The sequence below is a fragment of the Gymnodraco acuticeps genome, unplaced genomic scaffold (assembly GCF_902827175.1).
Source record: "Gymnodraco acuticeps unplaced genomic scaffold, fGymAcu1.1, whole genome shotgun sequence".
NCBI classification, from domain to species: domain Eukaryota; kingdom Metazoa; phylum Chordata; class Actinopteri; order Perciformes; family Bathydraconidae; genus Gymnodraco; species Gymnodraco acuticeps.
Genome location: NW_022992129.1, coordinates 788,372 through 813,708, shown reverse-complemented (window position 1 = coordinate 813,708; position 25,337 = coordinate 788,372). Strand labels below are relative to the sequence as shown.

Here is a 25,337-nt window from a genome sequence, read left to right as displayed (position 1 = left end):
GGCTTTTCCGCTTTGAAGCTCTGACTAGAAGCACTTGACCCTCAGAAGATAAAGTTAAGTTTTTGCACCAAAAGCAAATATCCACCCTCGCAGCACCTGCTGTTCTTGGCAGGAACATCTGATCTGGGATCTGTGAGTAAAGGGCACGTTGAGACCAAACATGTCACAACCTGGGCAGGGCTCAAATGTGTAGAAAAAATAGGTAAACATAACCTTTCTCTGCCTAGATCTGACGAATACATCCACTGTACGCTTGGCAGCCAAACACAAAAATCAGGACAACTCAAACTGTTAACATCGCAATAATTTGATTATTGGAAAAGCCACTACAAGGTGTAATTAGGCAACTAAGTTTAATTTCATTATTTTATATATCTGCAACTTATTCTTTAGATTGATCATTGAATATTTTGGTCTATAAAATGTCAGAATACAGTGATGCAGGAGATCTCCATATTAAGAGGTGCAAAAACAGCTTTGTCTGTTATTTTTGCATGAAAAATAAAACACATTTAATTGAAATAGATAAATATATCGCAATTTCTATTTTGCAATTTTTCCCAGCTGTAGTCAAAATGATCACTGCCATAAGATTCCAGGATGTTCAAAATTGACTATAACAAACAATTAATGCAGGTATGATGGGAAACGTAAGAGATAATGATACGTAAACACACTGCTAGTCATGCTTTGTAAAAAAAAAAATATACAACTCACTGTAAACTCTGGTATCATTAACTTTGTTTGATTTTATCACCGTTTTTTATCACTTTCTTTCATCTTAAAGACTTAACACTGACAACAAATGCATCAATAGTTTTGGTCAAATAAATCTAGCAGCAGAAATCAAACAACATCCAACATTTTAACCATAAATACCAACCCTCTTTTCAAAAATCCAGATATCGCTGATTATTTCAACTGAATATTTTATTATACAAAGATTTGCATTAATACCCATTACCATTTATAGGGATTTTACTATCCAGCATATATAACAAGCTGATTCATGACACAGGAAAGGTCGACTACGTCACATGTTACCCGGACTCCCCACTTGAGCGCGGGAAGCTTAACGAGTTAACGAAGGACACAATTAGATTAACTGTAAATAGAGGATCATGTGCCTGCTGAGGACAACTGGGAGGTTGTGGAGAGATAACGGATCAAAAAGTTAGCAGGAAGTAGTAGTAATGGAGGACAGAGGGGGTAAGGAGATGATACATTGAGACTAAACTCATTGAGAAAACGCCTCGACGGCGAGTTATGTCATTCGAGGAGAGATGTATAGCAGGGAATCAGTTCAGGGAAGGATAAGAGAGAGGTGTTGAATTTATTATTAAAGAGGTGGGATGACTGAATCACATCACAGGACAACGTGATACAAGAGCAGAGCTAACCTCCAATAAGGACACATTTCATACTAGAACCAAATGTTGTTCCAATTTCAGCGGGAGTTCAAACTAATTTTCAGAATATTCCTACACCACCTGAATGCAGCATAAAGTCCCCTATCCGGTAAAGTTTAATATAAATGGTGTGTCTACATCATGATTTGGAACCAATGTCAACATGTTATGTGTTTTTTTCTTAGCCCATGCTACACTCTTACACCGAATTTCAGGAAAATCGGGGCAGTAGTTTTATATTAAAAGAGTCTCTACTGTGACATGTTTACATGCTTTCATGTTCAAAAAGCTCTTTATTTTTCACCTCTTTTCACCCTCTGTCTGAAACCAAAGCCCAGTCTGATCCGATTGGTTAGCTGGCCTGCTCTGTTGTCAATTTAAGTTCTTATAACTGACTTAAATTCTTATAACTGACTCAAGTTCAATTAACTGAGATACTGTAAATGAAGCTCAAACTAAACACATAATCAAATTTAAAACACCAAAACGCTTTCATTAATTTGCATGAATGCCTATTCAACGTCATACATTTCTGTAGAGTTACAGCCAGAATGAAGCCATCTTAACTACATCCACTGCAGCTAGCATTTCTCCTCCTGCCAGTTCACTTCTTCTTTCATGGCTTTCAGTTTCTCAGGCCTCCTCCTGCCCACTTTGGTGTGAGGTCATTGAGATGCAGCATGAGGCTCCATGGCTAACACACTGCAACCAAACTGGGCCACATCCTCAGAAACACTGGGAAGTTTGGCACCCTGCGCACTGTCCTAAATCTCCTTTCACTGCGGAGGATAAAAGACCCGAGCGAGGCCCATCACCCCAGAGCCCCCTCTCCATTCCCTGCTGTTGTTCTGCCTCAGCTCCTCCGGCACCCTTTCCCATCCAGAGCCCAGGAAAATAAAGCGGTGGATAGAAAAGCACGGGGGGTTTGGAGGAGAAGAGTTCCCACTGTGTGACAGCATGTATGAAGCTGCCCCTTGCTAGCATTTTCAATGGATCCAGGACTCAAAACAGATCTCAATTGAAGCCTGTATAGAATATAAAGTGACCAGCAGAGAGAGGGCTCTGCAAAATGCAAAGCAATTAACACGTACCATCGTCCTGGGTCACATGACCTCGGCTTTTGTTCAGAGACAGAAACTGAGAAGCATCCCAACTGGCTAAGAGCCATGGAAACACAGCAGCCTTCAAACATTCAATATATTATTCTCATGTTTGCTCATACATGGGTGCACCATCCAGAATCCACATAAGAAATGAGCTGTCGGGAGAACAGAAAACAAGAGCTGCCTTCATCACCAAGTGAGTTTCTGGTCCTGCATTATGTAATAACTCCACAAACAGTCATTCATGTTCACTTCATTATGCAACCGAGAAAGCATCCTAACTGCATGCAGGTCCTTTACTTAAGTAGAAGTACTAATACTCCAATTTAAAAGTACTTTATCTAGAATGGTAAAAGCATTAAAGTACTGTATGATCAGTCAAATCCACATAAAGTATTAGGAGTAAAAGTAGTATTTTAAATGAAAGGTAAAACATTTGAAGTTAAAACTGTGAATCATGTTTACACAAAAATGAAAATCGTTAAACATTTATTAATAGTGATGCCAATTAATAAATGCATCTAAAAATTCACCCTAAAAATAAGAAAAGAGCTGCTCCCCAATTTAGGAGAACAGGAAAAAGGGGCGGGGCTTGGCTGTATCCCATACAAATATATGATGTAATAACACTGCATTACGTAATAACTAATCAATCAAATCACTATGTTATATCATTATCTGCTGCCCTTTGATGACAGCATGACTGCAATACATCATAAAACATTACTTTTTTTAATGTCACATATTGCAGTGGTGGTATCACAAAAAAGCAAGTGTGCCGTTTCTGTGTGCTGAGGACCAATACTATACATTACAAACATAAAACTTTTGGATACTCAACATTTCCATGTTCACAAAAGGAGCAGGCAACTAGACTATTGAACACAAACGGAGAGATTGAAGCTGGACCTACAGAGCAGACGATGTTCAGATTGAAAACACGACTGTTATAAAACACATGGGGCTGTGTTATTGTGTTATCGTGTGTACTTGTTGCTACAGGCACCAGCGAGCAGATCCAGAAAGTCCAGTTTGAGAATCAGATCCATGAGCTCTAACGACTATCAGACTGCACGTCACTGCACAGAAGTTTAATAACAACACGAACACAGCCTGGAGACTCAGAGCTCTGAGATGTATCCGCTGCAGATTAAATCCAGCTGAGAGCCAGAATATTTCCTCAGGAATGACCCCAGTCTGCCAGAGAGAGCTGTTTGATGGTAATAAGGCATTTCCTTTGTTAGGATGTATTAGATACAGAGGTGGGAAGTAGTTGAGTACAAATACTTTGTTACTGTACTTTCTACTTCTTACATTTTCCAAACAGCTGGTTCCTTTAGTTTGAATGTGTGTTTGGTGCGTGATCATTGTTATTTAGAGTCACTGCGTGCCTATTGATTTGAACACGATCCGTGTATCCATCACTTCCTGGTCTTCTTTCTCTTTAGTCAGTACTTCTACTTTTAGCAGAGTATTTTTAAACACGAGTAAAGGATGTGTGTACTTTTGCCCTCTCTGGTTAGATAAGCCTTATTAAGAGATCCCCACACAAAGCTTGACCTGGAGTAACCTCTCACAGAAACTAAGAGTCGATGTGACTTTCATTACTGCGACTCCACATGTGCCAGCGCTGTCTCTTTGGTTACAGCGAGGGGCAACATAAACCGTAACCCCCCCCCCCCCCCCCCCCCGGATCTCAGACAGGAAGTCTCGTCAGAGGACTCAAAGGTCACACAGATTGCCAAGTCACAACGTGCTGTCTTTAGCCATTGACTCAGATTATTAATAGCATTTTAAGCGGAGTAGAAGTAATAGGGCAGGACAACATGACCTAAAATTAGGGCTGCTCAATTAATCGTATTTTAATCGCAATTACGATTATGGCTTGCAACGATTACGAAAACAACGTAATCAAAATAAAAAAAATTTTTTTTTTTTTTTTTGTCAGTTGAATTATACTTAAGGTTCAGGGTAATCAACTGTTAAAAACATACTGTTAAAAAAAAAAAAATTCTCCAATAAATGGATGTTTTCAAAGTAATAATCGTAATAATTTAATAATCGTGATGTCAATTATTGACCCAAATAATCGAGATTATGATTTTTGCCATAATCGAGCAGCCCTACCTAAAATCTCTAAAAATAAAATTGTTCATTGGGGGATTTTCCCTTTTATGGACAATAACATTACCAGTTCATAGATGTATCTGCCCAAAAACTTTTTGTAACACTTTCTATAATGCCCATGTCTATAACGCATTTTAAAAACATACCTTTAATATGTTATCCGTTTAAAGCGCCGTATCATTATGTATTCAACACTTCCTGCAACCATATGACTCAACCTCTAACTACAATGTGCTGCGAGCTATTGAATTTACAGGAACACCTTTTTCTTTCTGCTGCTGTTAATCATAACATGGGGAGCAATTTACTGGCAACAATTGCAACGTCAGTGCCAAACCAAAATCATTTCCAAAACAAAAAGCACAAATGTTAGCCGCTATTTAAATCAGTTTGAATCTGCAGCCTCTCTACTCTGACAACTATTTCCATGTGCCCTCAATTATGCTAAAAATGTTTTTCTAAAATGTGCCACAAAAGTGATTTGGAAGAAAAGCTTGGGACTTTTTCATCCTGTCTCGATGTTTTTCAAATCATAAATGCAAACTAGTGCTATGTTAGTTGCAAAAACTCCATCATAGAAGGGTGCCTATGTTTTTCATATCTTGATAATACTACAAACCAAGTTATGAACCAACAGCATCATTATTCACTTCAATGTTTTTTCCAGGACAATGCTTCTTCTGAAACTAAAGCGCCCTACAGCCCACTGCATGGAAAATCTGATTCATTCAAAAACAGCCATCCTGAAGATGACAAACACAGCAGTGGCTCAGTCAGTAGGGGCTTGGACTGGGAGCCGTAGGGTCGCCGGTTCAAGTCCCCGAACAGACTTAAATATGGAGTGTAGGTGCCATAACACTACTTAGCTCAAGTTCATTATTTGTATTGTCACCTTTATTTGCTTGTTGAGCACTTCCGGTAATTGTCACATGGGTGTGGTTTGGTTTATAAGTCACCTGTTTGATGTCGAGTGCACATGACAGAGGGTGAGCTTGTGCTGTCATTTTTTCTGTTGACCGTTTTGTCCATAGTTACTATGTTTTGATTTTGTTTATTAAATATCCTTACAACTATATTCCTTCAACATGGACTTTCTTTTCGAAAACGCGTCACAGTTTAAAGCCAAGTTTAGCCTCTCAGCAGCTAACTCATAGGGAGTTATTGCCGCTACATGGAGTGTGGACTGCTACTTGGAGAGGTCCCAGTTTACCTCCTGCCCTGCCGTGGTGCCCTTATGCAAGGCACCGGACACCCCCCTTCCCCCCTAACTCCCAGGTAGTACTAGACTCCTGGTACTAGGATGGGTTAAAAGCAGAGAACACATGTCACTGTGTGCTGTGTGCTCTGCATGTGTGACCATTAAAGAGGGCTTCATCCCTCCCATTCTATTCTATTAAGATCCAACACAGTCTCTGACTCCAAATGTCCTCAAAATAGAAATTGTGACCATCGAACTGGAGATACGGGGCTCATACCAGATCAAATGTACAGTACATAGCAGGCTCTGTATGTTCATTGTAATGCTGTGTTTAATGCATTCTTGTTGCAACTGGAGCTGCTGTGATGCAAGAAACATGTAAGACTTGATCTGACCATCGAGTATTTGTCTTTGTTGGGAAAATCCTGAATGTCCTCTTCCAATATGAGAGTAACATGATAACAAAGGTATCCCAACTGTAGCTGTGAACATGACAGGATGTCTGATTACCTAGAAGAGCCTCAGGACTCAGCCTCTATAGAGATAGACATGTGACAAGCATGCTCATTTCTGACGTGGAGCTAATCTGAAGTAAACATTGAATACTGCTTTCTATTCCTCCATCTTGTGACTGTGTAACTTCCTCACTTGGATATCAGCATGTGAAGGACACTGTTCAGGAACTAGTTGATGCTCTGTGTGTGATGACTACTTCCATTCTGGAGAGGATCAGAAATACATGGATCCTGAGATTGAAGCTCAAGACGGTGACGAGTGATGTTTTTCTAACAGTCTTCATTAAGCTACTGATAAAGTTTGCTGTATCACATAGAAATAAAAAGGCTAAGGTGAAGAGAACCACTTCTTCAGGACCAACAGGATGCTTGACACATGTATACAGTGAGGAGAGCAGGGACTCACAGTGTCTCCTATCTTCAGGTCGGCACACTTCCTGAGGCCCGGCAGCGGCTTCCCGTCCTGGCAGGTGGCGGTGAAGGAAGAGGCTTGATGTCCTCCGGGTGGTCCCACACCGACCAGCTCCACTTTAGAGCGGATGTCTGAGGAGGAGGAGGAGGAGGAGGAGGAGGAGGAGGAGGAGGAGGAGGAGGAGGAGGAGGAGGAGGAGGAGGAGGAGGAGGCAGGAGGAGGAGGAGGAGGAGGAGGACACATTGGTGGTTGTTAGAGACTCAGGGTTTAAACAAGGCTTCTCTGCATAATGAAAAAGAAGTTGCATGTTCATATTTTTCCAGTGTCCTGAAAGTAGTAAATGTAACGCCTCCACACGCAGCATTTATATAAAACCACCTCAGTTTATCTCCATCAGGCCATAACCCCGGAGTCAGTGTGGAAAGAGTGAAACACGGGGATGTGTTGCCCCGGTTCGTTGCATTTTTATAGTTAATCTCACCAAAAACCACAGGCGCGTGCCTGGACGCAGGTTTTGGTGTGTGTGTGTGTGTGTGTGTGTGTGGTGTGTGTGTGTGTGTGTGTGGTGTGTGTGTGTGTGTGTGTGTGTGTGTGTGTGTGTGTGTGTGTGTGTGTGTGTGTGTGTGTGTGTGTGTGTGTGTGTGTGTGTGTGTGTGTGTGTAAAACTTTAGGAAAAATCAGAAGGTTACAGAAGGTAACCTCCCAGTGTTTAGTGAAGCCCATGGAGCTAACAGCCCAGAGTTATAATGTGGCAGCAGCAGGAATGTTAATAAGGCCGTGAGTCAATGCTCTTCATTCAAACTCACTCCCACACGCTGAGCACATCAAGTCTGGTCGACAAAAGTTCCTGTCGCAGAGAATACGCTGCCACGGGCTAAGAAAGGTTGGTCCTGACTGAGGCAAGGGAAATCTGCACACCCACACAGGAAACATCCAGGGAACGGCTCATGCAGTTCACTTCAGAAAGTTTAGCAGACGAACGAAAATGTGTTTTATAAGACAGGAAATCAGTCTTCAGATGAGGGTGGTGGACATCCTAGAGAATAATGTGACATGTACTTATTAGGGTGTGTCGTTACTGTTTGTTCGGTGCTAAAATAGAACATGATTACCAAACATTTGCAAGAGCTTTGGTTCATTTTTGGAAGTGTTTGTCAGCTTTTTAAAATGAGAGATGAGCAAATCCTGCAGGAAAAGTGCAGCCTATTGTTTCTTTTAATATGGGCTCTACTCAAGAAGACACACAGATATTTAATATTGCATCCACTGAAGTCAGGCTTGAATGTTTTTGCAACTAAAAGCTTCTATTTTTGAATTTTAGATTGACTGTTTAGAGTCAAACTCAAGTGTCGCATGTGAGGCGAAATCCAATGTAAGGTAGGACAGTAGGGTTAATTTAAACCATTTCTTATTTTCATTTAATACTGACTTCTACATCTGTCAATTGATTCATCTTCAAATAATTACTGTCCCTATGGGAAAAATCGCATGGAGAAAAAAAAATCCAGTTTGCTACAAAGTCAGCTGTTAAAACCACTTCCTGTCGACAGATGAGAAACCCAGCTTGTGTGTGAGCTGTCAGCTGGAGGCTCATTAGCAGCGTCTCAGTAGTGCGAAGACTTTAAAGAATTTCCCTCCCTCTTTCTCCCCCTCCTCATGTCTTTCTTCTAAACCCCTGTCTGTCTTTCCTTGGCTCTCAAACACACACATAAACAGGAAACCACACACACTCACACTCAGGGTGTTTCTCAATCTCGAGTAAAGCTGCTCCAGAGCCACTATTTCAAGCATACTACGTCATCGAGTGCCGCCGAAGGACTGTTCCAATGTCCAGCATACTTTGAATTCTACCGAGCCCGGCGTACTTCGTAGCGAGAAATTTCGAGGCTGCACATGTGTAGAATCCGCGGTCTTGAAATCCCCACAATGCTTTGCGCACGGACCAATTTCCCCAATTCTGTGGCGGAAAATGTAAGGCGGGGCCTCTCATATGACGCACACTTGCTAGCCTGTTCCACTCTTCGGGTGTTTCTCAATCGCGAGTACGCTTGCTTGGTAGCACATGTCTTCCGAGTCACTTCCTTCAGAAGCTAGGCAAGAATCCTTCCTGGCATTCGGAAAACGAAGAGTGGAACAGGCTAGCAAGTGTGCAGGTGTGCCTTACATTTACCGCCACAGATTTGGGGAAATTGGTCCGTGCGCAAAGCATTGTGGGGATTTTAAGGACGCGAAGTCTACCCATGTGCAGCCTCGAAATTTCCCCCAAACCAAGGACGCGGCCTCGGTGGAATTCCAAGTATGCTGGACATTGGAACGGTCCTGCTGCGCCACTTGATGACGTAGCATCCTTGAAATATTGGCTTGGAAGCCAGTATCCTCGAGATTGAGAAACGGCCTTCGTTTTCCAAATGCCAGGAAGGATTCTTGCCTAGCTTCTGAAGGAAGTGACTCGGAAGACATGTGCTACCAAGCAAGCATCCTCTGCATTGAGAAACACCCACACTGACAGATAGTCTTCACTCACGTTGTACGCTGCGATGATCAGCTGAATGACGTTCTTAGAGTCCGTGTCCAGGATTTCCACCGTGGTTCCAGGTATGAGTGCAGTGAAGTTCTTTGAAAGGGAAAGAAGTCAAAGATAGTTACTTGCATGAAAGAAAACTCCCCTGTCAACATTATTAAACGAATACATAAAGAATAAGATAAACGTAAGTTCACTTCTAACAAAATGTCTTAATAAATACAAATCATTTGTTTCCAAACACTTAAAGGTGGGGTGGGTAAGTTTGAGAACCCGGCTCGAGATACACTTTTTGTTATATTCCATGGAATGCTCTTAACATCCCGATAGCAATGAATATCTGAAGTGCTTTGACAAAAAATGTCATCTCTGGAAGCCGTGGCGCTGTAAAAAGCACGACCAATCATTTTAGCCGGCCCGGCTAAAGTAACTGGATGGCCTGCCTGCCTGTCAGCCTTCCATCTGGGCACAAACTTATCTCGTGCCCTCATTGGTCATGTGCGCGTTCGTGTGTGTTGGAGGAGGGGCTCTGTAAGGAAGTAGCAGATTTTCTCCGGTTGTGTATTTTCAAATTCTAGCGCACTCGAGCTGGTTTCTCCAAAATGACCTACCCCACCTTTAAGAATACTGACAGCTTGTAAAAAAAAGTTTAAAATGTTGAATTATTTATTTATTCTCAAGATAAATCCTAACATTGTTTAAGGATCATTCGATTTATTAAGACGAACAACCACTTATATAACCCAAATAAAAAAATGGATATGCATTTATGTGTAAAGCACAATTTAAATGTTGGGAAAATATTATTAGATGTTCAGGTTTTTCGTATTTTGAAATGAGCCCGTCGTTAAACGTCATTGGCCATATAATAAATAGGAAAAGTATGGAAATCAAAGTACCTTGTAAATAACGTAGAGGCGTTTCGTCACGGCGAAGATGAGGAAGATGTTATTTTCGGCCAGTTTCTCCCCCAGCAGAGCCAGAGAGGGATAGTCCTGTGAGGAGAGATTGCAAGGCATTATGGGTATTTTCACAAACAGGAAGCTCACTACCGGATGCTCTTCTGACCCGTGTTGTGTTTACATTGCTCTGCTGGCTCTTTGACACCAGAGCTTCATGTGGGTTCTTCATGTTATCTCTTTTCAGCATCAGGGAGTCTGAGAGCGTTCCAGATCGCACTTTGAGACGTGGTTATCTTTATTGGATTCAATTCAGTCCTCCTGAGAGACATTTTCATTTAAGACGGATGGAAAATAAACAAACTCCCAGTGATTTGTATCCATAACCAATGACTTAGTTTTACTGAAAAAACTGAAATGGGACTTATGCAACGCCTTATGGTTAGAGTATGAAAGAAGAGGAACTCCAACAGCACTAAAGTGTAGGGTTTTTTTGTCTAAAATTAGGATCGATTGATTATAATATCTGCAGCCCACAAATGTTACAAGCCAATCAAGAATATGTCTCTAAAACACAAGATAATACAGTTGATTATATAAAATGATTGTGACCAAACTTATTTCCCTATTTCTAATCTGTGGACTGTGAAAACAGTCTAAAATTAACTTACTAACTTAAAAAACATTGGGGGAATCAAAGCTATGGGTAATACGAAAATAGGACCATATATAGATATACAATAGTGTATCACTTCCTGCATGAGGCCCAGTGTTTTCCCCAAACCATTGCACAGGCACAAAGAAACTGAGGTAAAGACAATCTTCTCCTTCTTATGCGGTCTTATGAAATTGTTTGTTTCGAGTGGACACGAAAATTCCCCCATTAAATGAGAGCGCAGTGCAGTTCACGTGATGATACGTTTGATAGCATTAGTCCTCTGGCATCTCAGACTGTATGCGCGTATCATGTGAGCAAAACTGTTTTTGTGGGATTTGAATGCATCTGACAACAACATACTCCTCATCAGCATTATCACTCGTATCATAAATGTCAGATGGAAGAGTGAATAAGGACAGGGATTTAGACAAACATTTCGAATCTATTTGTATCTCTGCACGCTCTTCAGCTGTGTCGTTACAAGTCAACAGTCTATTCTGAGGGTTTTCTGGCAGCCTCCAGGTATAATGTGTGTATCAGACCTTCTCTCTGCTATTAATACACATGTTCTTACTCAGGTTGCCGGGTTGAATTAGAATTTATTTGAAGCTGAATTCACATAAGTAGTTATTTGATATTGAACCAGATTAAGTGAAAATATCTGACATAAAACCTATTTAAATCAAGTTATTTATCCTAGGGCTTAGAGCCATGTGTAGCTAGAAACTCACGAAAGGTACGTTTATTATCATACAAGACACCTCGTCATCGAAGAAGGAAGCTGCTCAAAGAGTGAGACATTACTCACTCTTTGAGTAAACATTGCTAATTCCAATGTCCATGTACAGCTGGAGTCTGTATGGAAAAGTACCTGAAGGTGTGTTGGACTTTGGCAATGTGTGACCCAGTGAACTAAGGGTTTAAGTTAAATGTGATAAATAGTATAAAAGGACATAATACATCCTGTTGCTTAAATAAGACTGCTCCTCTTTTTGGAGATATGGCCAAAACCTCCTATCCGGATAATATAGTAATAGCTTATCCTCTAGGTAATTTCATCACTTGATGCATATCATGATATAGGCTGGGAGGCTGTGGCGCAGTGGGCTAGTGCGTTGGTGTTGGGACCAGGGGGTCACAGGTTCAAACCCCACTGCAGTCAGCATGTCCTTGTGTCCCTGGGCAAGACACTTCACCCCAAATTGCTCCTGTCTAGCAAGTAACATGTAATGTAGGCTAATATAGCACGTTTTCCTGGTAAGTCGATAAATAAACAGTCTTTATGTAAAAACCACATGGTAAAGCCTACTTTTGCATACTCCTGTTTAAATTAAATAAATGAAAAATGACGAAACATTTGCGAGATTTCTAATCATAATATCTATATAATGTAATCATTTAATTGAAGATATGACTTAATGACTGAAAAGCGATACATTATCATATTAAATAATTGCACAGCCCTACTCTCAAGCTAACTGTAATGTTTAATTTTATAAAAGGCTACTAATTAGTCAGAATTATCCTGATGAGGTAGATTTAAAGAAATAAATCCATTTACAGCATAGACAACCAAATGATAAATCTGATAATGTGAACTCCTCCTCACCATCTGTGTGGAGGCGCTGTACTCGTTCTTGTCGTTGAGGTGGCACTCCCCGTCGTGGGGCTGCACGAGGCCCCCCAGCCGTCCGTCCAGAGCCAGGTGAGGAACATCGTCTGTGGCGAACACCAGCAGGTGGTACGCCTCCTTCCTCCAGCCGATCTCCTCCTGAAAGAGACACAGCAGGTCAGGACCACGCAGTATAAAGAGAGCTGGATGCAGCGTGGGAGGCAGGACACGTTCGTTTCTAGGGAAGTTGCTCAGTGGCGCATGAAGCCAAAATATGACTGACTCTCCAGAGCAAAAATACCTGCACCTGGATCTCAAGTCCCGCCTTTGATCTCCCGATTTTATCTCTGTCAAATGAATGGAGAGAAAAACTAACTCTGGATTCGGCTTTTAGTGCATTTTACAACTTTTAGACCCTAATGGTTAATACAACTGGTTGATTTAGTTTAAAATTAAATCAGTTGATTTACAGATGTCTCTTTCCTTATGTAAGTCAAGGGGAAAAAGTATTTTTGCGCCAAATGACGTTAAACAGACTGACACTGAAGTTGTAGTACCGCCGTTTAGCCAGTACGAACATTTGCTTCAACTACAGGCACACTTCCTGTCGGCTTGGTCAGGACTGTTGAGGTCTCCATATTAAGTTGAATAATTAAAACGAAGGTTAATATAATCAAATATATATTCTTGTATAACCCACAATGAAAATGCATTATATTTCATGTTCTATAATCACAGTATACATAACCACAAGTGGTTTGTTAAATTGAGTTTAGAAGGCCTATTATAGTTTATGGGTGTCACTGATTAGCAGAGGGGAGACAGTTGTCATCACTCACAGCAGGCTGTCCACAGGGGGCCCCTGACTCAAATGAAAAGTACTGAAGCCCCAAAATGTGTTTAGGCCATACCATAGGAGAATATGTCTGGACATGTCCAGTCCTGCACACCAGAGGCCATGACCTTTCCCTACATATATGGGTATGAGGTGTATCTTTGAGTTTTTTGCTGTCCTTTTGTGCACAATAAAAGCACTAGCTGAGAGGGAGAAAGCTCCAGAGCGGGGCCCTGAAGAATTTAAATGTCACAACTGAAGAGGGACAGTTGAAGTTAAAATGTAAATGTCACAACTGAAGAGGGACAGTTGAAGTTATACTTTAAATGTCACAACTGAAGTGGGCCAGTTGAAGTTATAATGTAAATGTCACAACTGAAGAGGGACAGTTGAAGTTATACTTTAAATGTCACAACTGAAGTGGGCCAGTTGAAGTTATACTTTAAATGTCACAACTGAAGAGGGCCAGTTGAAGTTAGAATTTAAATGTTACAACTGAAGTGGGCCAGTTGAAGTTATACTTTAAATGTCACAACTGAAGAGGGACAGTTGAAGTTAGAATTTAAATGTTACAACTGAAGTGGGCCAGTTGAAGTTAGAATTTAAATGTTACAACTGAAGTGGGCCAGTTGAAGTTAGAATTTAAATGTTACAACTGAAGAGGGCCAGTTGAAGTTAGAATTTAAATGTTACAACTGAAGTGGGCCAGTTGAAGTTATACTTTAAATGTTACAACTGAAGTGGGCCAGTTGAAATTAGAATTTAAATGTTACAACTGAAGTGGGCCAGTTGAAGTTATACTTTAAATGTTACAACTGAAGAGGGACAGTTGAAGTTAAAATTTAAATGTCACAACTGAAGAAGGACAGTTGAAGTTATACTTTAAATGTCACAACTGAAGAGGGACAGTTGAAGTTAGAATTTAAATGTTACAACTGAAGTGGGCCAGTTGAAGTTATACTTTAAATGTCACAACTGAAGTGGGACAGTTGAAGTTAGAATTTAAATGTTACAACTGAAGTGGGCCAGTTGAAGTTAGAATTGAAATGTTACAACTGAAGAGGGACAGTTGAAGTTATACTTTAAATGTCACAACTGAAGAGGGACAGTTGAAGTTAGAATTTAAATGTTACAACTGAAGTGGGCCAGTTGAAGTTATACTTTAAATGTCACAACTGAAGAGGGACAGTTGAAGTTAGAATTTAAATGTTACAACTGAAGAGGGACAGTTGAAGTTAGAATTTAAATGTTACAACTGAAGTGGGCCAGTTGAAGTTAGAATTTAAATGTTACAACTGAAGAGGGCCAGTTGAAGTTAGAATTTAAATGTTACAACTGAAGTGGGCCAGTTGAAGTTATACTTTAAATGTTACAACTGAAGTGGGCCAGTTGAAGTTAGAATTTAAATGTTACAACTGAAGTGGGCCAGTTGAAGTTATACTTTAAATGTTACAACTGAAGAGGGACAGTTGAAGTTAAAATTTAAATGTCACAACTGAAGAGGGACAGTTGAAGTTAGAATTTAAAATTTAAATGTTACAACTGAAGTGGGCCAGTTGAAGTTATACTTTAAATGTCACAACTGAAGAGGGACAGTTGAAGTTAGAATTTAAATGTTACAACTGAAGTGGGCCAGTTGAAGTTATACTTTAAATGTCACAACTGAAGTGGGCCAGTTGAAGTTAGAATTTAAATGTTACAACTGAAGTGGGCCAGTTGAAGTTAGAATTGAAATGTTACAACTGAAGAGGGACAGTTGAAGTTATACTTTAAATGTCACAACTGAAGAGGGACAGTTGAAGTTAGAATTTAAATGTTACAACTGAAGAGGGACAGTTGAAGTTATACTTTAAATGTCACAACTGAAGTGGGACAGTTGAAGTTAGAATTTAAATGTTACAACTGAAGTGGGCCAGTTGAAGTTAAAATTTAAATGTCACAACTGAAGTGGGACAGTTGAAGTTAGAATTTAAATGTTACAACTGAAGTGGGCCAGTTGAAGTTATACTTTAAATGTCACAACTGAAGAGGGACAGTTGAAGTTAGAATTTAAATGTTACAACTGAAGTGGGCCAGTTGAAGTTATACTTTAAATGTCACAACTGAAGAGGGACAGTTGAAGTTAGAATTTAAATGTTACAACTGAAGTGGGCCAGTTGAAGTTATACTTTAAATGTCACAACTGAAGTGGGCCAGTTGAAGTTATACTTTAAATGTCACAACTGAAGAGGGACAGTTGAAGTTATACTTTAAATGTCACAACTGAAGAGGGACAGTTGAAGTTAGAATTTAAATGTTACAACTGAAGTGGGCCAGTTGAAGTTAGAATTTAAATGTTACAACTGAAGTGGGCCAGTTGAAGTTAGAATTTAAATGATACAACTGAAGAGGGCCAGTTGAAGTTAGAATTTAAATGTTACAACTGAAGTGGGCCAGTTGAAGTTATACTTTAAATGTTACAACTGAAGAGGGCCAGTTGAAGTTAGAATTTAAATGTTACAACTGAAGTGGGCCAGTTGAAATTATACTTTAAATGTTACAACTGAAGTGGGCCAGTTGAAGTTAGAATTTAAATGTCACAACTGAAGAGGGACAGTTGAAGTTAAAATGTAAATGTCACAACTGAAGAGGGACAGTTGAAGTTAGAATTTAAATGTCACAACTGAAGTGGGACAGTTGAAGATAGAATTTAAATGTTACAACTGAAGTGGGCCAGTTGAAGTTATACTTTAAATGTTACAACTGAAGTGGGCCAGTTGAAGTTAGAATTGAAATGTCACAACTGAAGAGGGACAGTTGAAGTTAGAATTTAAATGTCACAACTGAAGTGGGCCAGTTGAAGTTAGAATTTAAATGTCACAACTGAAGAGGGACAGTTGAAGTTATACTTTAAATGTCACAACTGAAGAGGGACAGTTGAAGTTAGAATTTAAATGTCACAACTGAAGTGAGCAGTTGAAGAGATTCTAATGTATTTGATTTCCCACCCGGTAATCCATGAGGATTTTCCTCTGAATTCCACCGGAAGAGGTTTTTAATACAACTGAAGAGAGACAGTTGAAGAGAGACTGACAAAATAAAATAAGAAATGTAAAACTGTGAATTGAGGTTTCATATTAGTAATTGATCATACAAAACACTAATATGACAATCATACAAAACACATCATGCTGTGGGCATGATGTGTTTTGTATGATTGTCATATTGTAACGAGAGAAGGTAAAAACCCTGTAAAAGTGTGGACCATTTTCTTCAGATAAAATCATCCCACCCTTTTGGATTGAGATAACTTAAAAGAAATCTGCGCTCTCCTCTCCTGCTTTAAGGTAAGATTGCACAACTGCCACACTCACACTTACTTAAAGCCACACCTCATTACTGATACCAAAATCCTTCGGGATCGCTTAAACAGATTTAGCGTGTCGTCTGAAACAGCAGTTCATTGAACCTGGTTCTTCAGGAGTTAATAGAGGTGAGATCTTGCTGACTTCGGTGGATCTGAGCCAAGCAGTAAACTTACATAGACTCAATAGCTTATGTTAGGTAAATTAGTAGGTCTGAGTAATTGCCGGAATAAATTAACAGGCCTCCCGACTCCAACAGGACCCAGAAGAAAATATTTGATTTCCTTCTTCATGTGCCAGAGGGTTCATCTAATCTTATAAGAGAGTGTTTTATACTGTGGTTTCCTACTTTTACTATAAGATCTGAGTACTTCGTCCACCTCTGTTTACGGATGACAGAAGCAACATATCAACACATAACATTGCTTTATATTTTAGGTAAGCCTCCATATTTAACCAATAACTCAATATAAGTTTCCCACTGATCCACACACACTGAAACAGCAGCCAGAGCTGTCTGCCACAGGCCCGCTGCATTATCAACAGGAGACAACAGTGCTAACTAATGCACGCCACTACAGAAACACAACATGAAGCCAAGGAGGAGAGGGGTTATATAATAACATTGTGCGTTTTACTCGTGTAAAGTCACCTGTTTAACTCAGGACTTATACAAAACACACAGTATTTCTACTTTTACCTAGGTAAAATATCTGCTAACTCCTCTGCAGTTAATCACTTTCTCTCATTAATTAAACACTTGTCTCTGTTTCACACAATGCAACTACTTAATGTTTATTTTAACTCATGAGCAACTTGACATTAAACTGCTGACCATACCAACACTATCAAACAAAAAAAAGGATGAATGAGTCTCTGGGACGGACTAAGCCCCGGCTCCTGAGCAGCGAGGGTTTGAAACAGTGCGGCAGGAGTAAATTACAAGGCAGGAGCCGCTCGGAGGAAGTCATTCTCTTCCTGTAGAAAACAATTAAATTGGCAGAGGAGAGATCTGACTCGTCCTCATGTTTAACCAGCTGCAGCAGACGGCACTTCCTGTCTACCCCCCCCCCCCCTTGTGCTTTTAATTAACAAGCAAACAGGTCAGACGCTTGTCACGGGGGCATCTTCCCCGCAATGCAGCCGAGTCGGGGGGGGGGTTACGTAAGATAACAGTGGATGCAAGGCAGTCTTTGAATTATTCATATCTTACACTGCACTGTGACTTTCATTCATCTATTTTATACCCGTGTTATTCTAGCTTTTTTCAAGTATTTTAAATTCTCTTAGCTTCTTAATGACTGTTTTTAAATGTCAATGAACTTGCATCGCTAGAAGAGAAGATTTTTGTCATATATTGCCATGTTGTCGTATATTCATTGAACTACGTTTTTGAGTATTTATATTTGGTGTAAATCTAGTCTTTATTCTTTTTTAATGTTAAATAGTTTATATTCATGTTTTCTTTATTATAATTGTTATATTTTTGACCCTCTCTTACCACTTATAATAATAGATTACATTTGTATAGCACCTTTCAAGGGACCCAAGGCCGCTTTACATGGTGAACAAACAAACGGGGCAAATAATAAAGTAGAAAATGAAATACATAGCAGTAGGAGTGGAAGCAGGGGGACTGTGATGGGTTAGGGGTCAAAGGCCATGGTGAACAGGTGAGTTTTTAATGATGATTTATTTCCTTATGTTGTTCATGTTTACACCGCAAAGCAAATTCCTTGTTTGTGTAAACGTCCTGGCGATAAATTCAGATTCTAAAGACTTCCTCACCTTACAAACGGCGGCCTGCAGGATGGCGTCGAACCCGCCCTCCGGAGCGTCGCGGTTGCGAGACACCATCTGCTTCTGCACCTCCTGGTTGAAGCGGTCCACTTTGTCCGTCAGCGAGAGGATGTGGCGGAAACCGAAGGTGGGGACGCAGTTGGGGAACAGTTTGTATCTGTGGGGGGTCGGAGATGAAAGGTCACCTATTATGCAAAATCCACTTTTTCATGTCTTTTCTACATCAACATGTGTAAAGAGATTCTGAAGGTAAAATAGTATTGCGATTACTTTTTAGTGATATTGCAATTAGAATATAACATTCATATTGGACGGAATAATCATAATTTTTGCATTATGTTTGTCGATTCCAATAAAAATATGTTGGCATGATTCAAAGTTTGCAAGAATAAAACAAAGAAATAAGTTTGAATATCATTTGCAGGACATCTCTGCAGCTCCAACAGTACTTCATTCAGAATGATGTTTTGACACATATTTAGCCTTTTCAAACACTCCACCGTCCTGTGATTCATATATGGCACAAGTCCATATGAAACTCAGACTCATTGTTGAGGCTACAACACACACACACAACACACACACACACACACACACACACACACACACACACACACACACACACACACACACACACACACACACACACACACCACACACACACACACACCATCACACACACACACACACACACACACACACACACACACACACACACACCACACACACACACAAACACACACACACACACACACACACACACACACACACACACACACACACACACACACACACACACACACACACACACACACACACACACACACACACACACACACACACACACACACACACACACACACACACACACACACACACACACACACACACACACACACACACACACACACACACAAACACACACACACAACCACACACACAACACACACCACACACCACACACACACACACACACACACACACCACACACACACATCACACACACACACCACACACACACACACAACACACACACACACAACAACACACACACACACACACACCACACACACACACACACACACAAACACACACACACACACACACACACACACACACACACACACACACAATAAGCCATAGCCTAGATGTGAAGTGATGCGCGATGCCAAAGCGCTCTCAGCTCCGGGGCAAACATGGGTGCTCCGCAGCTTCTGACCCTCTGTCGTCACTTTGCCCTCAGCGACAAACCCTGCTGCATCCCTCTGCTTTATCAAATATGAATAATCTCCCATCCCTGCAACTGAAGGATATCCAACCATGCATGTTTCGAGGTGTTGCAAAAATAGAACGAGGTGGTGTTTGAGTCAATGTACTTCACTTTCAGGCTCCTTGCTTCGTTTAATATTCATGCTTAACCCCTCCTGTCGGTTCGTTTCTCCGCCCTACTTTGGGGTTCAATTTTGATCCGGTCTGTTTTTAACTGCTCTTAATTTAACACAAAAAAACATGAATCATCACCGAATTAGTTTAACCCCCTTTTAAGCTGTAAACTATTTCTCAGACTACTGGTTTACACGTATAACTGCAGTGAACATACAAAGAATAAACACTGAAAATGTAATTAAAATGAACTTTCTTCGATTTGTGGGTTTGTAATATCTGATGGATGAACATTGTCGAGGGTTACCCTTTCATTTACGTGTGGCGAACATCATAGGTGTTACCAAGTTGTATATTGTATATGTAAATGTCCCCTCTGCTGGACGAATACAGGTATTCTGATATGTTGAAATGCCTACTGTGGAGGATATCATAAGGGCCTTGAGGCAATCATAAAACATAATATTTGTGATTGATGAAAGTAGTATGTCGGTCACATTTGACCCGAACATGACAGGAGGGTTCAATCCTGCAGCCGCTACTCACCCATTGCACGGATTCTCCTGGTACTTGGGAGCAGTGTAGGAGAAGGGAGACATGTTTTTGTCCACGAAGGAGCCGAAGCCCAGCCTGAAGTTGCTGGTGAGCTTTCCCATCTCCAGGGCCAGCTTGGTGCCCAGGTTACGGATGGTCTCCAGATCGTCTTTCATGGAGAGAGAGAGGTCCATCAGGTAGTAGAGATCCACGGGGTAATCCTCCACCTGCCGCACCTGCAGCTCAAACCACGTCTGGTCTCCTGGAGGGGCCGAGGAGAGAAGCTGGTTTACTCACACTAACACTTAAAGAGGTACTTACTCCAAACAAAATGACACACAATTCTTAAAGAAAGGTTGTTTTCATGCCTCCAGGGAGAAAGAAGAATCCAAAAACTATAGAATCATCTTGACGAATTGAAGTAAATGGGGGCAGCAGTAAACAACAGGGACACTTTATCAAAACATTTATTTACAAACCGTCTCATTTATCCAGGCCCCATGCATACTACTTTACAAACACATGCATATGACTAAAACCAGATTATTTAAAACACTACTAGACAGTCTCATGCTTTTGCAGACGTGATGCTCTGTGTTCATAAAGTCAGCTTCTATTATAAAATGCATGAAATGATCAAAATAGTGAGCATGCCACTGAAAACGCAAGACTTGGATGACATTGCACGAGTGTTGTGATAGTTTGTAAACAGATGTTTCGATAAAGTTTTTAAAGCTATTTTAACACCTGGCCGTCATTTACTTTAATTCATTCAGACTTTTCTCAGATGTTGGATTCTTCTTTCATTGCTTCTTTAAAAAAAATTGGTGGGTGAGGTATTCCATTAAGACTAGAGGAAAGAAGCTTTGTATTATTCATTATGTGACTTTTTTTAACCAAACCTTCTCTCAGGCGTGTGCACTCTAAAGTCTATCTTTACCTGGCCGCAGGCTGAGGGAGAGTTTCTGAGGCTGAATCTGAACCACGTCGTTCTGGGTCCACCCGGACCCTTTGGAGCTCAGAGGCATGTTGTGCAGCACCGAGACGCTGCTGGTGGGGGTACTCGATGAACCGAGCGTCACAGCCTCTCTTCTGCAGGTTCTGACTGAAATCACAGCGTGTCAGAGTCCGCCCCCTCCCAAACTCCTGAAGGATGGAGAGGAAACAAACCTTACGTTACTGACAGTGGTGGGAAACATAATGATAGTGGCCTACAATCATTGTTTGACCTCCAGAGATGGCAAAAGTACACACATCCTGTACTCGAGTAGAAGTACACATACTCGTGTTTTAAAGATACTCTGGTAAAAGTACTGACTAAACTTCTGTACTCAAGTAAAAGTAAAGAAGTATGGGCTTTGAAATGTACTTAAGTAAAAAGTACCCATAGCTACCAGCTGCTTTAAAGAGTACCTGACCTCCCTTTATATTAATAGAACAATAATGTCATTGTTAGCTAATGAATGTTTCCATGCTGAACAACGGCAACATGACAACGTTTCCATTGGTCCCTCTTCTTTAGAGAAGACCAGGAAATGATGGATACACGGATCGTGTTCAAATCAATAGGCACGCAATGACTCTAAAGAATAATGATCACGCATCAAACACACATTCAGACTAAAGGAACCAGCTGTTGGAAAATGAGAGAAGTAGAAAGTACAAGTATTTGAGTTCAACATGTAAGAAGTAGAAAGTACAGGTATTTGTGTTCAACATGTAAGAAGTAGAAAGTACAGGTATTTGAGTTCAACATGTAAGAAGTAGAAAGTACAGGTATTTGGGTTCAACATGTAAGAAGTAGAAAGTACAGGTATTTGGGTTTAACATGTAAGAAGTAGAAAGTACAGGTATTTGTGTTCAACATGTAAGAAGTAGAAAGTACAGGTATTTGTGTTCACATGTAAGAAGTAGAAAGTACAGGTATTTGGGTTCAACATGTAAGAAGTAGAAAGTACAGGTATTTGGGTTCAACATGTAAGAAGTAGAAAGTACAAGTATTTGTGTTCAACATGTAAGAAGTAGAAAGTACAGGTATTTGGGTTCAACATGTAAGAAGTAGAAAGTACAGGTATTTGGGTTTCACATGTAAGAAGTAGAAAGTACAGGTATTCTTTGTGTTCAACATGTAAGAAGTAGAAAGTACAGGTATTTGTGTTCAACATGTAAGAAGTAGAAAGTACAGGTATTTGTGTTCCAACATGTAAGAAGTAGAAAGTACAGGTATTTGTGTTCAAACATGTAAGAAGTAGAAAGTACAGGTATTTGGTGTTCAACATGTAAGAAGTAGAAAGTACAGGGATTTGGTTCACAACATGTATAAGTACAGGTATTTGGGTTTCAACATGTAAGAAGTAGAAAGTACAAGTATTTGTGTTCAACATGTAAGAAGTAGAAAGTACAGGTATTTGTGTTCAACATGTAAGAAGTAGAAAGTTACAGGTACTTGTGTTCCAACATGTAAGAAGTAGAAAGTACAGCGTATTTGTGTTCAACATGTAAGAAGTAGAAAAGTACAGGTATTTGTGTTCAACATGTAAGAAGTAGAAAGTACAGGTATTTGTGTTCAACATGTAAGAAGTAGAAAGTACAGGTATTTGTGTTCAAAATGTGAGAAGTAGAAAGTACAGGTATTTGTGTTCAACATGTAAGAAGTAGAAATTACAGGTACTTGTGTTCAAAATGTAAGAGTAGAAAGTATTTGGTGTCAACATGTAAGAAGTAGAAAGTACAGGTATTTGTGTTCAACATGTAAGAAGTAAAAGTAAAAAGTCGTCAGAAAAATAAGTAGTGGAGTAAAGTACTGATACCAGACAAATGTAACAGTACAAGAAAAAGTACAGTAACGAAGTAATTTGTACTCCACTACTTCCCACCTCTGTTGACCTCTGTGGAAACTATACCTGCACAGTGTTTAAATCATGAGAACCATGGTACCTCTTGTGCGCACCAGGCGCAACTGCGGTGAATCAGGAGGCATTCTTCACAGGAAGTAGCGCTGCCACCCATACACATGTTAAGACCTGAAGAAGATCAGAGACAGGGAGGGTTACAGTACAAATAAATAACTGGGAAAAAAATCATTAATGTAGTTCTAATGGGACTTAAAGTTAGGGACCAGAAAACAGACCTGCTGTACTCCTTGTGAAATGTATGGTTTTCAATAGCAGTGTGTCTGTTTATTCAGCTCTATGGTAATGTTTGTTGTAATGATTTTTTCTTATGATATGTATCTCCAATTGAGGTGACATCAATGTACATCTCTCAGTAAAAATGCAGTCCAATAAAACTAACAGCAGCCAGAAAAACATACCAGTGATCTGACTCAGTGCCAACAATAGTTAAACATTAGAATATTCACAAGGAAGTTTGCATGGCATTGCAGGGGTGGTTTTCAGGTCAGTCAGTTTAAAGAGTGTTGACATTTTCACAAGTGACATCTTACTTTGAACTAAAGGCCTATAGGGATCTTTTGTTTTTGCTCAATTTGGTCAATTGATGCTTAAATGCTTAAATGCACATACAAACATTTTTAATCCAGAATTAGAGATATGTTTTGAAGGTATTCATTATATTGCCCAATTATCATTGAATTCACACACTGAAAATTAAAGAATCTAAATGATTTGTTAAATATTCCTAAAAGTCCCTAACAGAAATCTACAAACCCCTTCTTTTTCATATATCAGCTTTACATGTATTCATCTTTTCATATTGTGCTTTAAATCTATCTTCCTGAAGGACTGAGGCACAGTGCAATTCCATCATATGTTCTGATGAAAGAGGTTATAAATGATATTTTCTCAGAGCCCAAATGTTGACTCTCCTGCATGTGGCTCCAGTTTACAGTAGCTACTCTCCCTGTATGTGCCCCAAACACTGACCCACTGTGTGATGTTTCTACACAAACGGGCTCGATAGAAGATAGCAGATAATTTATTGCAAAGGCAGACAATCCCGCTTTGTCCTACCTCTGGCAGTGTGCAGAAATGTTTCCAGAAGCATGCAGCACACAGCCGCTCTCCACATCCACGTCCCCGGGCTCCACATGGTGTCAGTCGGCGTGTTGTCGAAATACCAGATTTGTGTGTCTATTCGCAGCTGACACCGGTAATTACTTTACCATTAGCCCTCTCATTGGATTAACTCCTCTTTATGTGTGCAAACCTCCACAGTAAAGTGTGCTTTTAGACCATCTCAGTCCCTCTACAGCGCGTTGTCTGGGCTCACAGTGCTGTATCCGCGTAAAAGGCATGGAGACTCTTCCATTGTTTTTAGATTGTGCAGAAAGGGAGTGCTCCTCGCAGTCCTGTTGATCCTGAGGTTCTGTTGTTGGACTTCTCCACAGCAGATTTCCACGTCCTAATGACTACTTCACCCATAGCTGACAGCAACTCCACAACTTCTCAATGGATTTCATGGCGCTCCTCGGTACCACACGGTGGAATTATGCGCAAAAAAAAGGTGTATAGGAAACAAAAAAAGGCCAAACAAAGATAAATGAATACACACAACTCCAACAGCGGGTTTCTGGCTGCTCCAGGTTTCAGTGTTGCTTTTTTCGGTTGGTCCGGTTTGTGTCCCAGCTGGAATCTCCGCCCATTCCCTATAGCAGGGATTATATTAACCCCTCCGCTGCTGGTTGAACAGTTGGCACCACACTGTGGTTTAAAACCCGACAGGAGGCAGAGGAGCTTGCGGACACCTAGTGGTGGATCCTGGGCAATCATCCAGGAACTGGGCCCATTTTCCACCAAACCGGTTTCCAGAGGTGAAATACATACTTCAAATTAAAGGTCACCTCTGCAAATCCACTTTTTCATGTCTTTTCAGATCAACATATGTCCCCCTCTGTGTTATAAAGAGATTCTGAAAGTTTCAGGAAAAAAGATTCTCTCTCTTTTTGTCCTGATCATGGGCGTCGCCTGGGGTAGGCATCCGGGGCTAAAGCCCCCGGATGTTTTTTCTTTAGCCCCGGACAAATTCT

The 25,337-nt window shown here is 40.4% G+C and overlaps 1 protein-coding gene across 1 annotated transcript in view; it reads right to left on the bottom strand.

The window, feature by feature from the left end:
- Positions 1-24,974, bottom strand: part of itgb5 (integrin, beta 5) — a 30,287-nt gene extending 5,313 nt beyond the window's left edge. Inside the window, 12 exon segments of the mRNA XM_034203620.1 lie at positions 6,759-6,842; positions 6,845-6,871; positions 6,873-6,895; positions 9,285-9,378; positions 10,185-10,280; positions 12,452-12,613; positions 18,422-18,590; positions 20,363-20,612; positions 21,291-21,408; positions 21,410-21,496; positions 23,288-23,373; positions 24,322-24,974. Coding sequence (XP_034059511.1) covers positions 6,759-6,842; positions 6,845-6,871; positions 6,873-6,895; positions 9,285-9,378; positions 10,185-10,280; positions 12,452-12,613; positions 18,422-18,590; positions 20,363-20,612; positions 21,291-21,408; positions 21,410-21,496; positions 23,288-23,373; positions 24,322-24,400 — 1,275 coding nt within the window. The 5' untranslated portion in view covers positions 24,401-24,974.
- Positions 24,975-25,337: the final 363 nt, after the last annotated feature.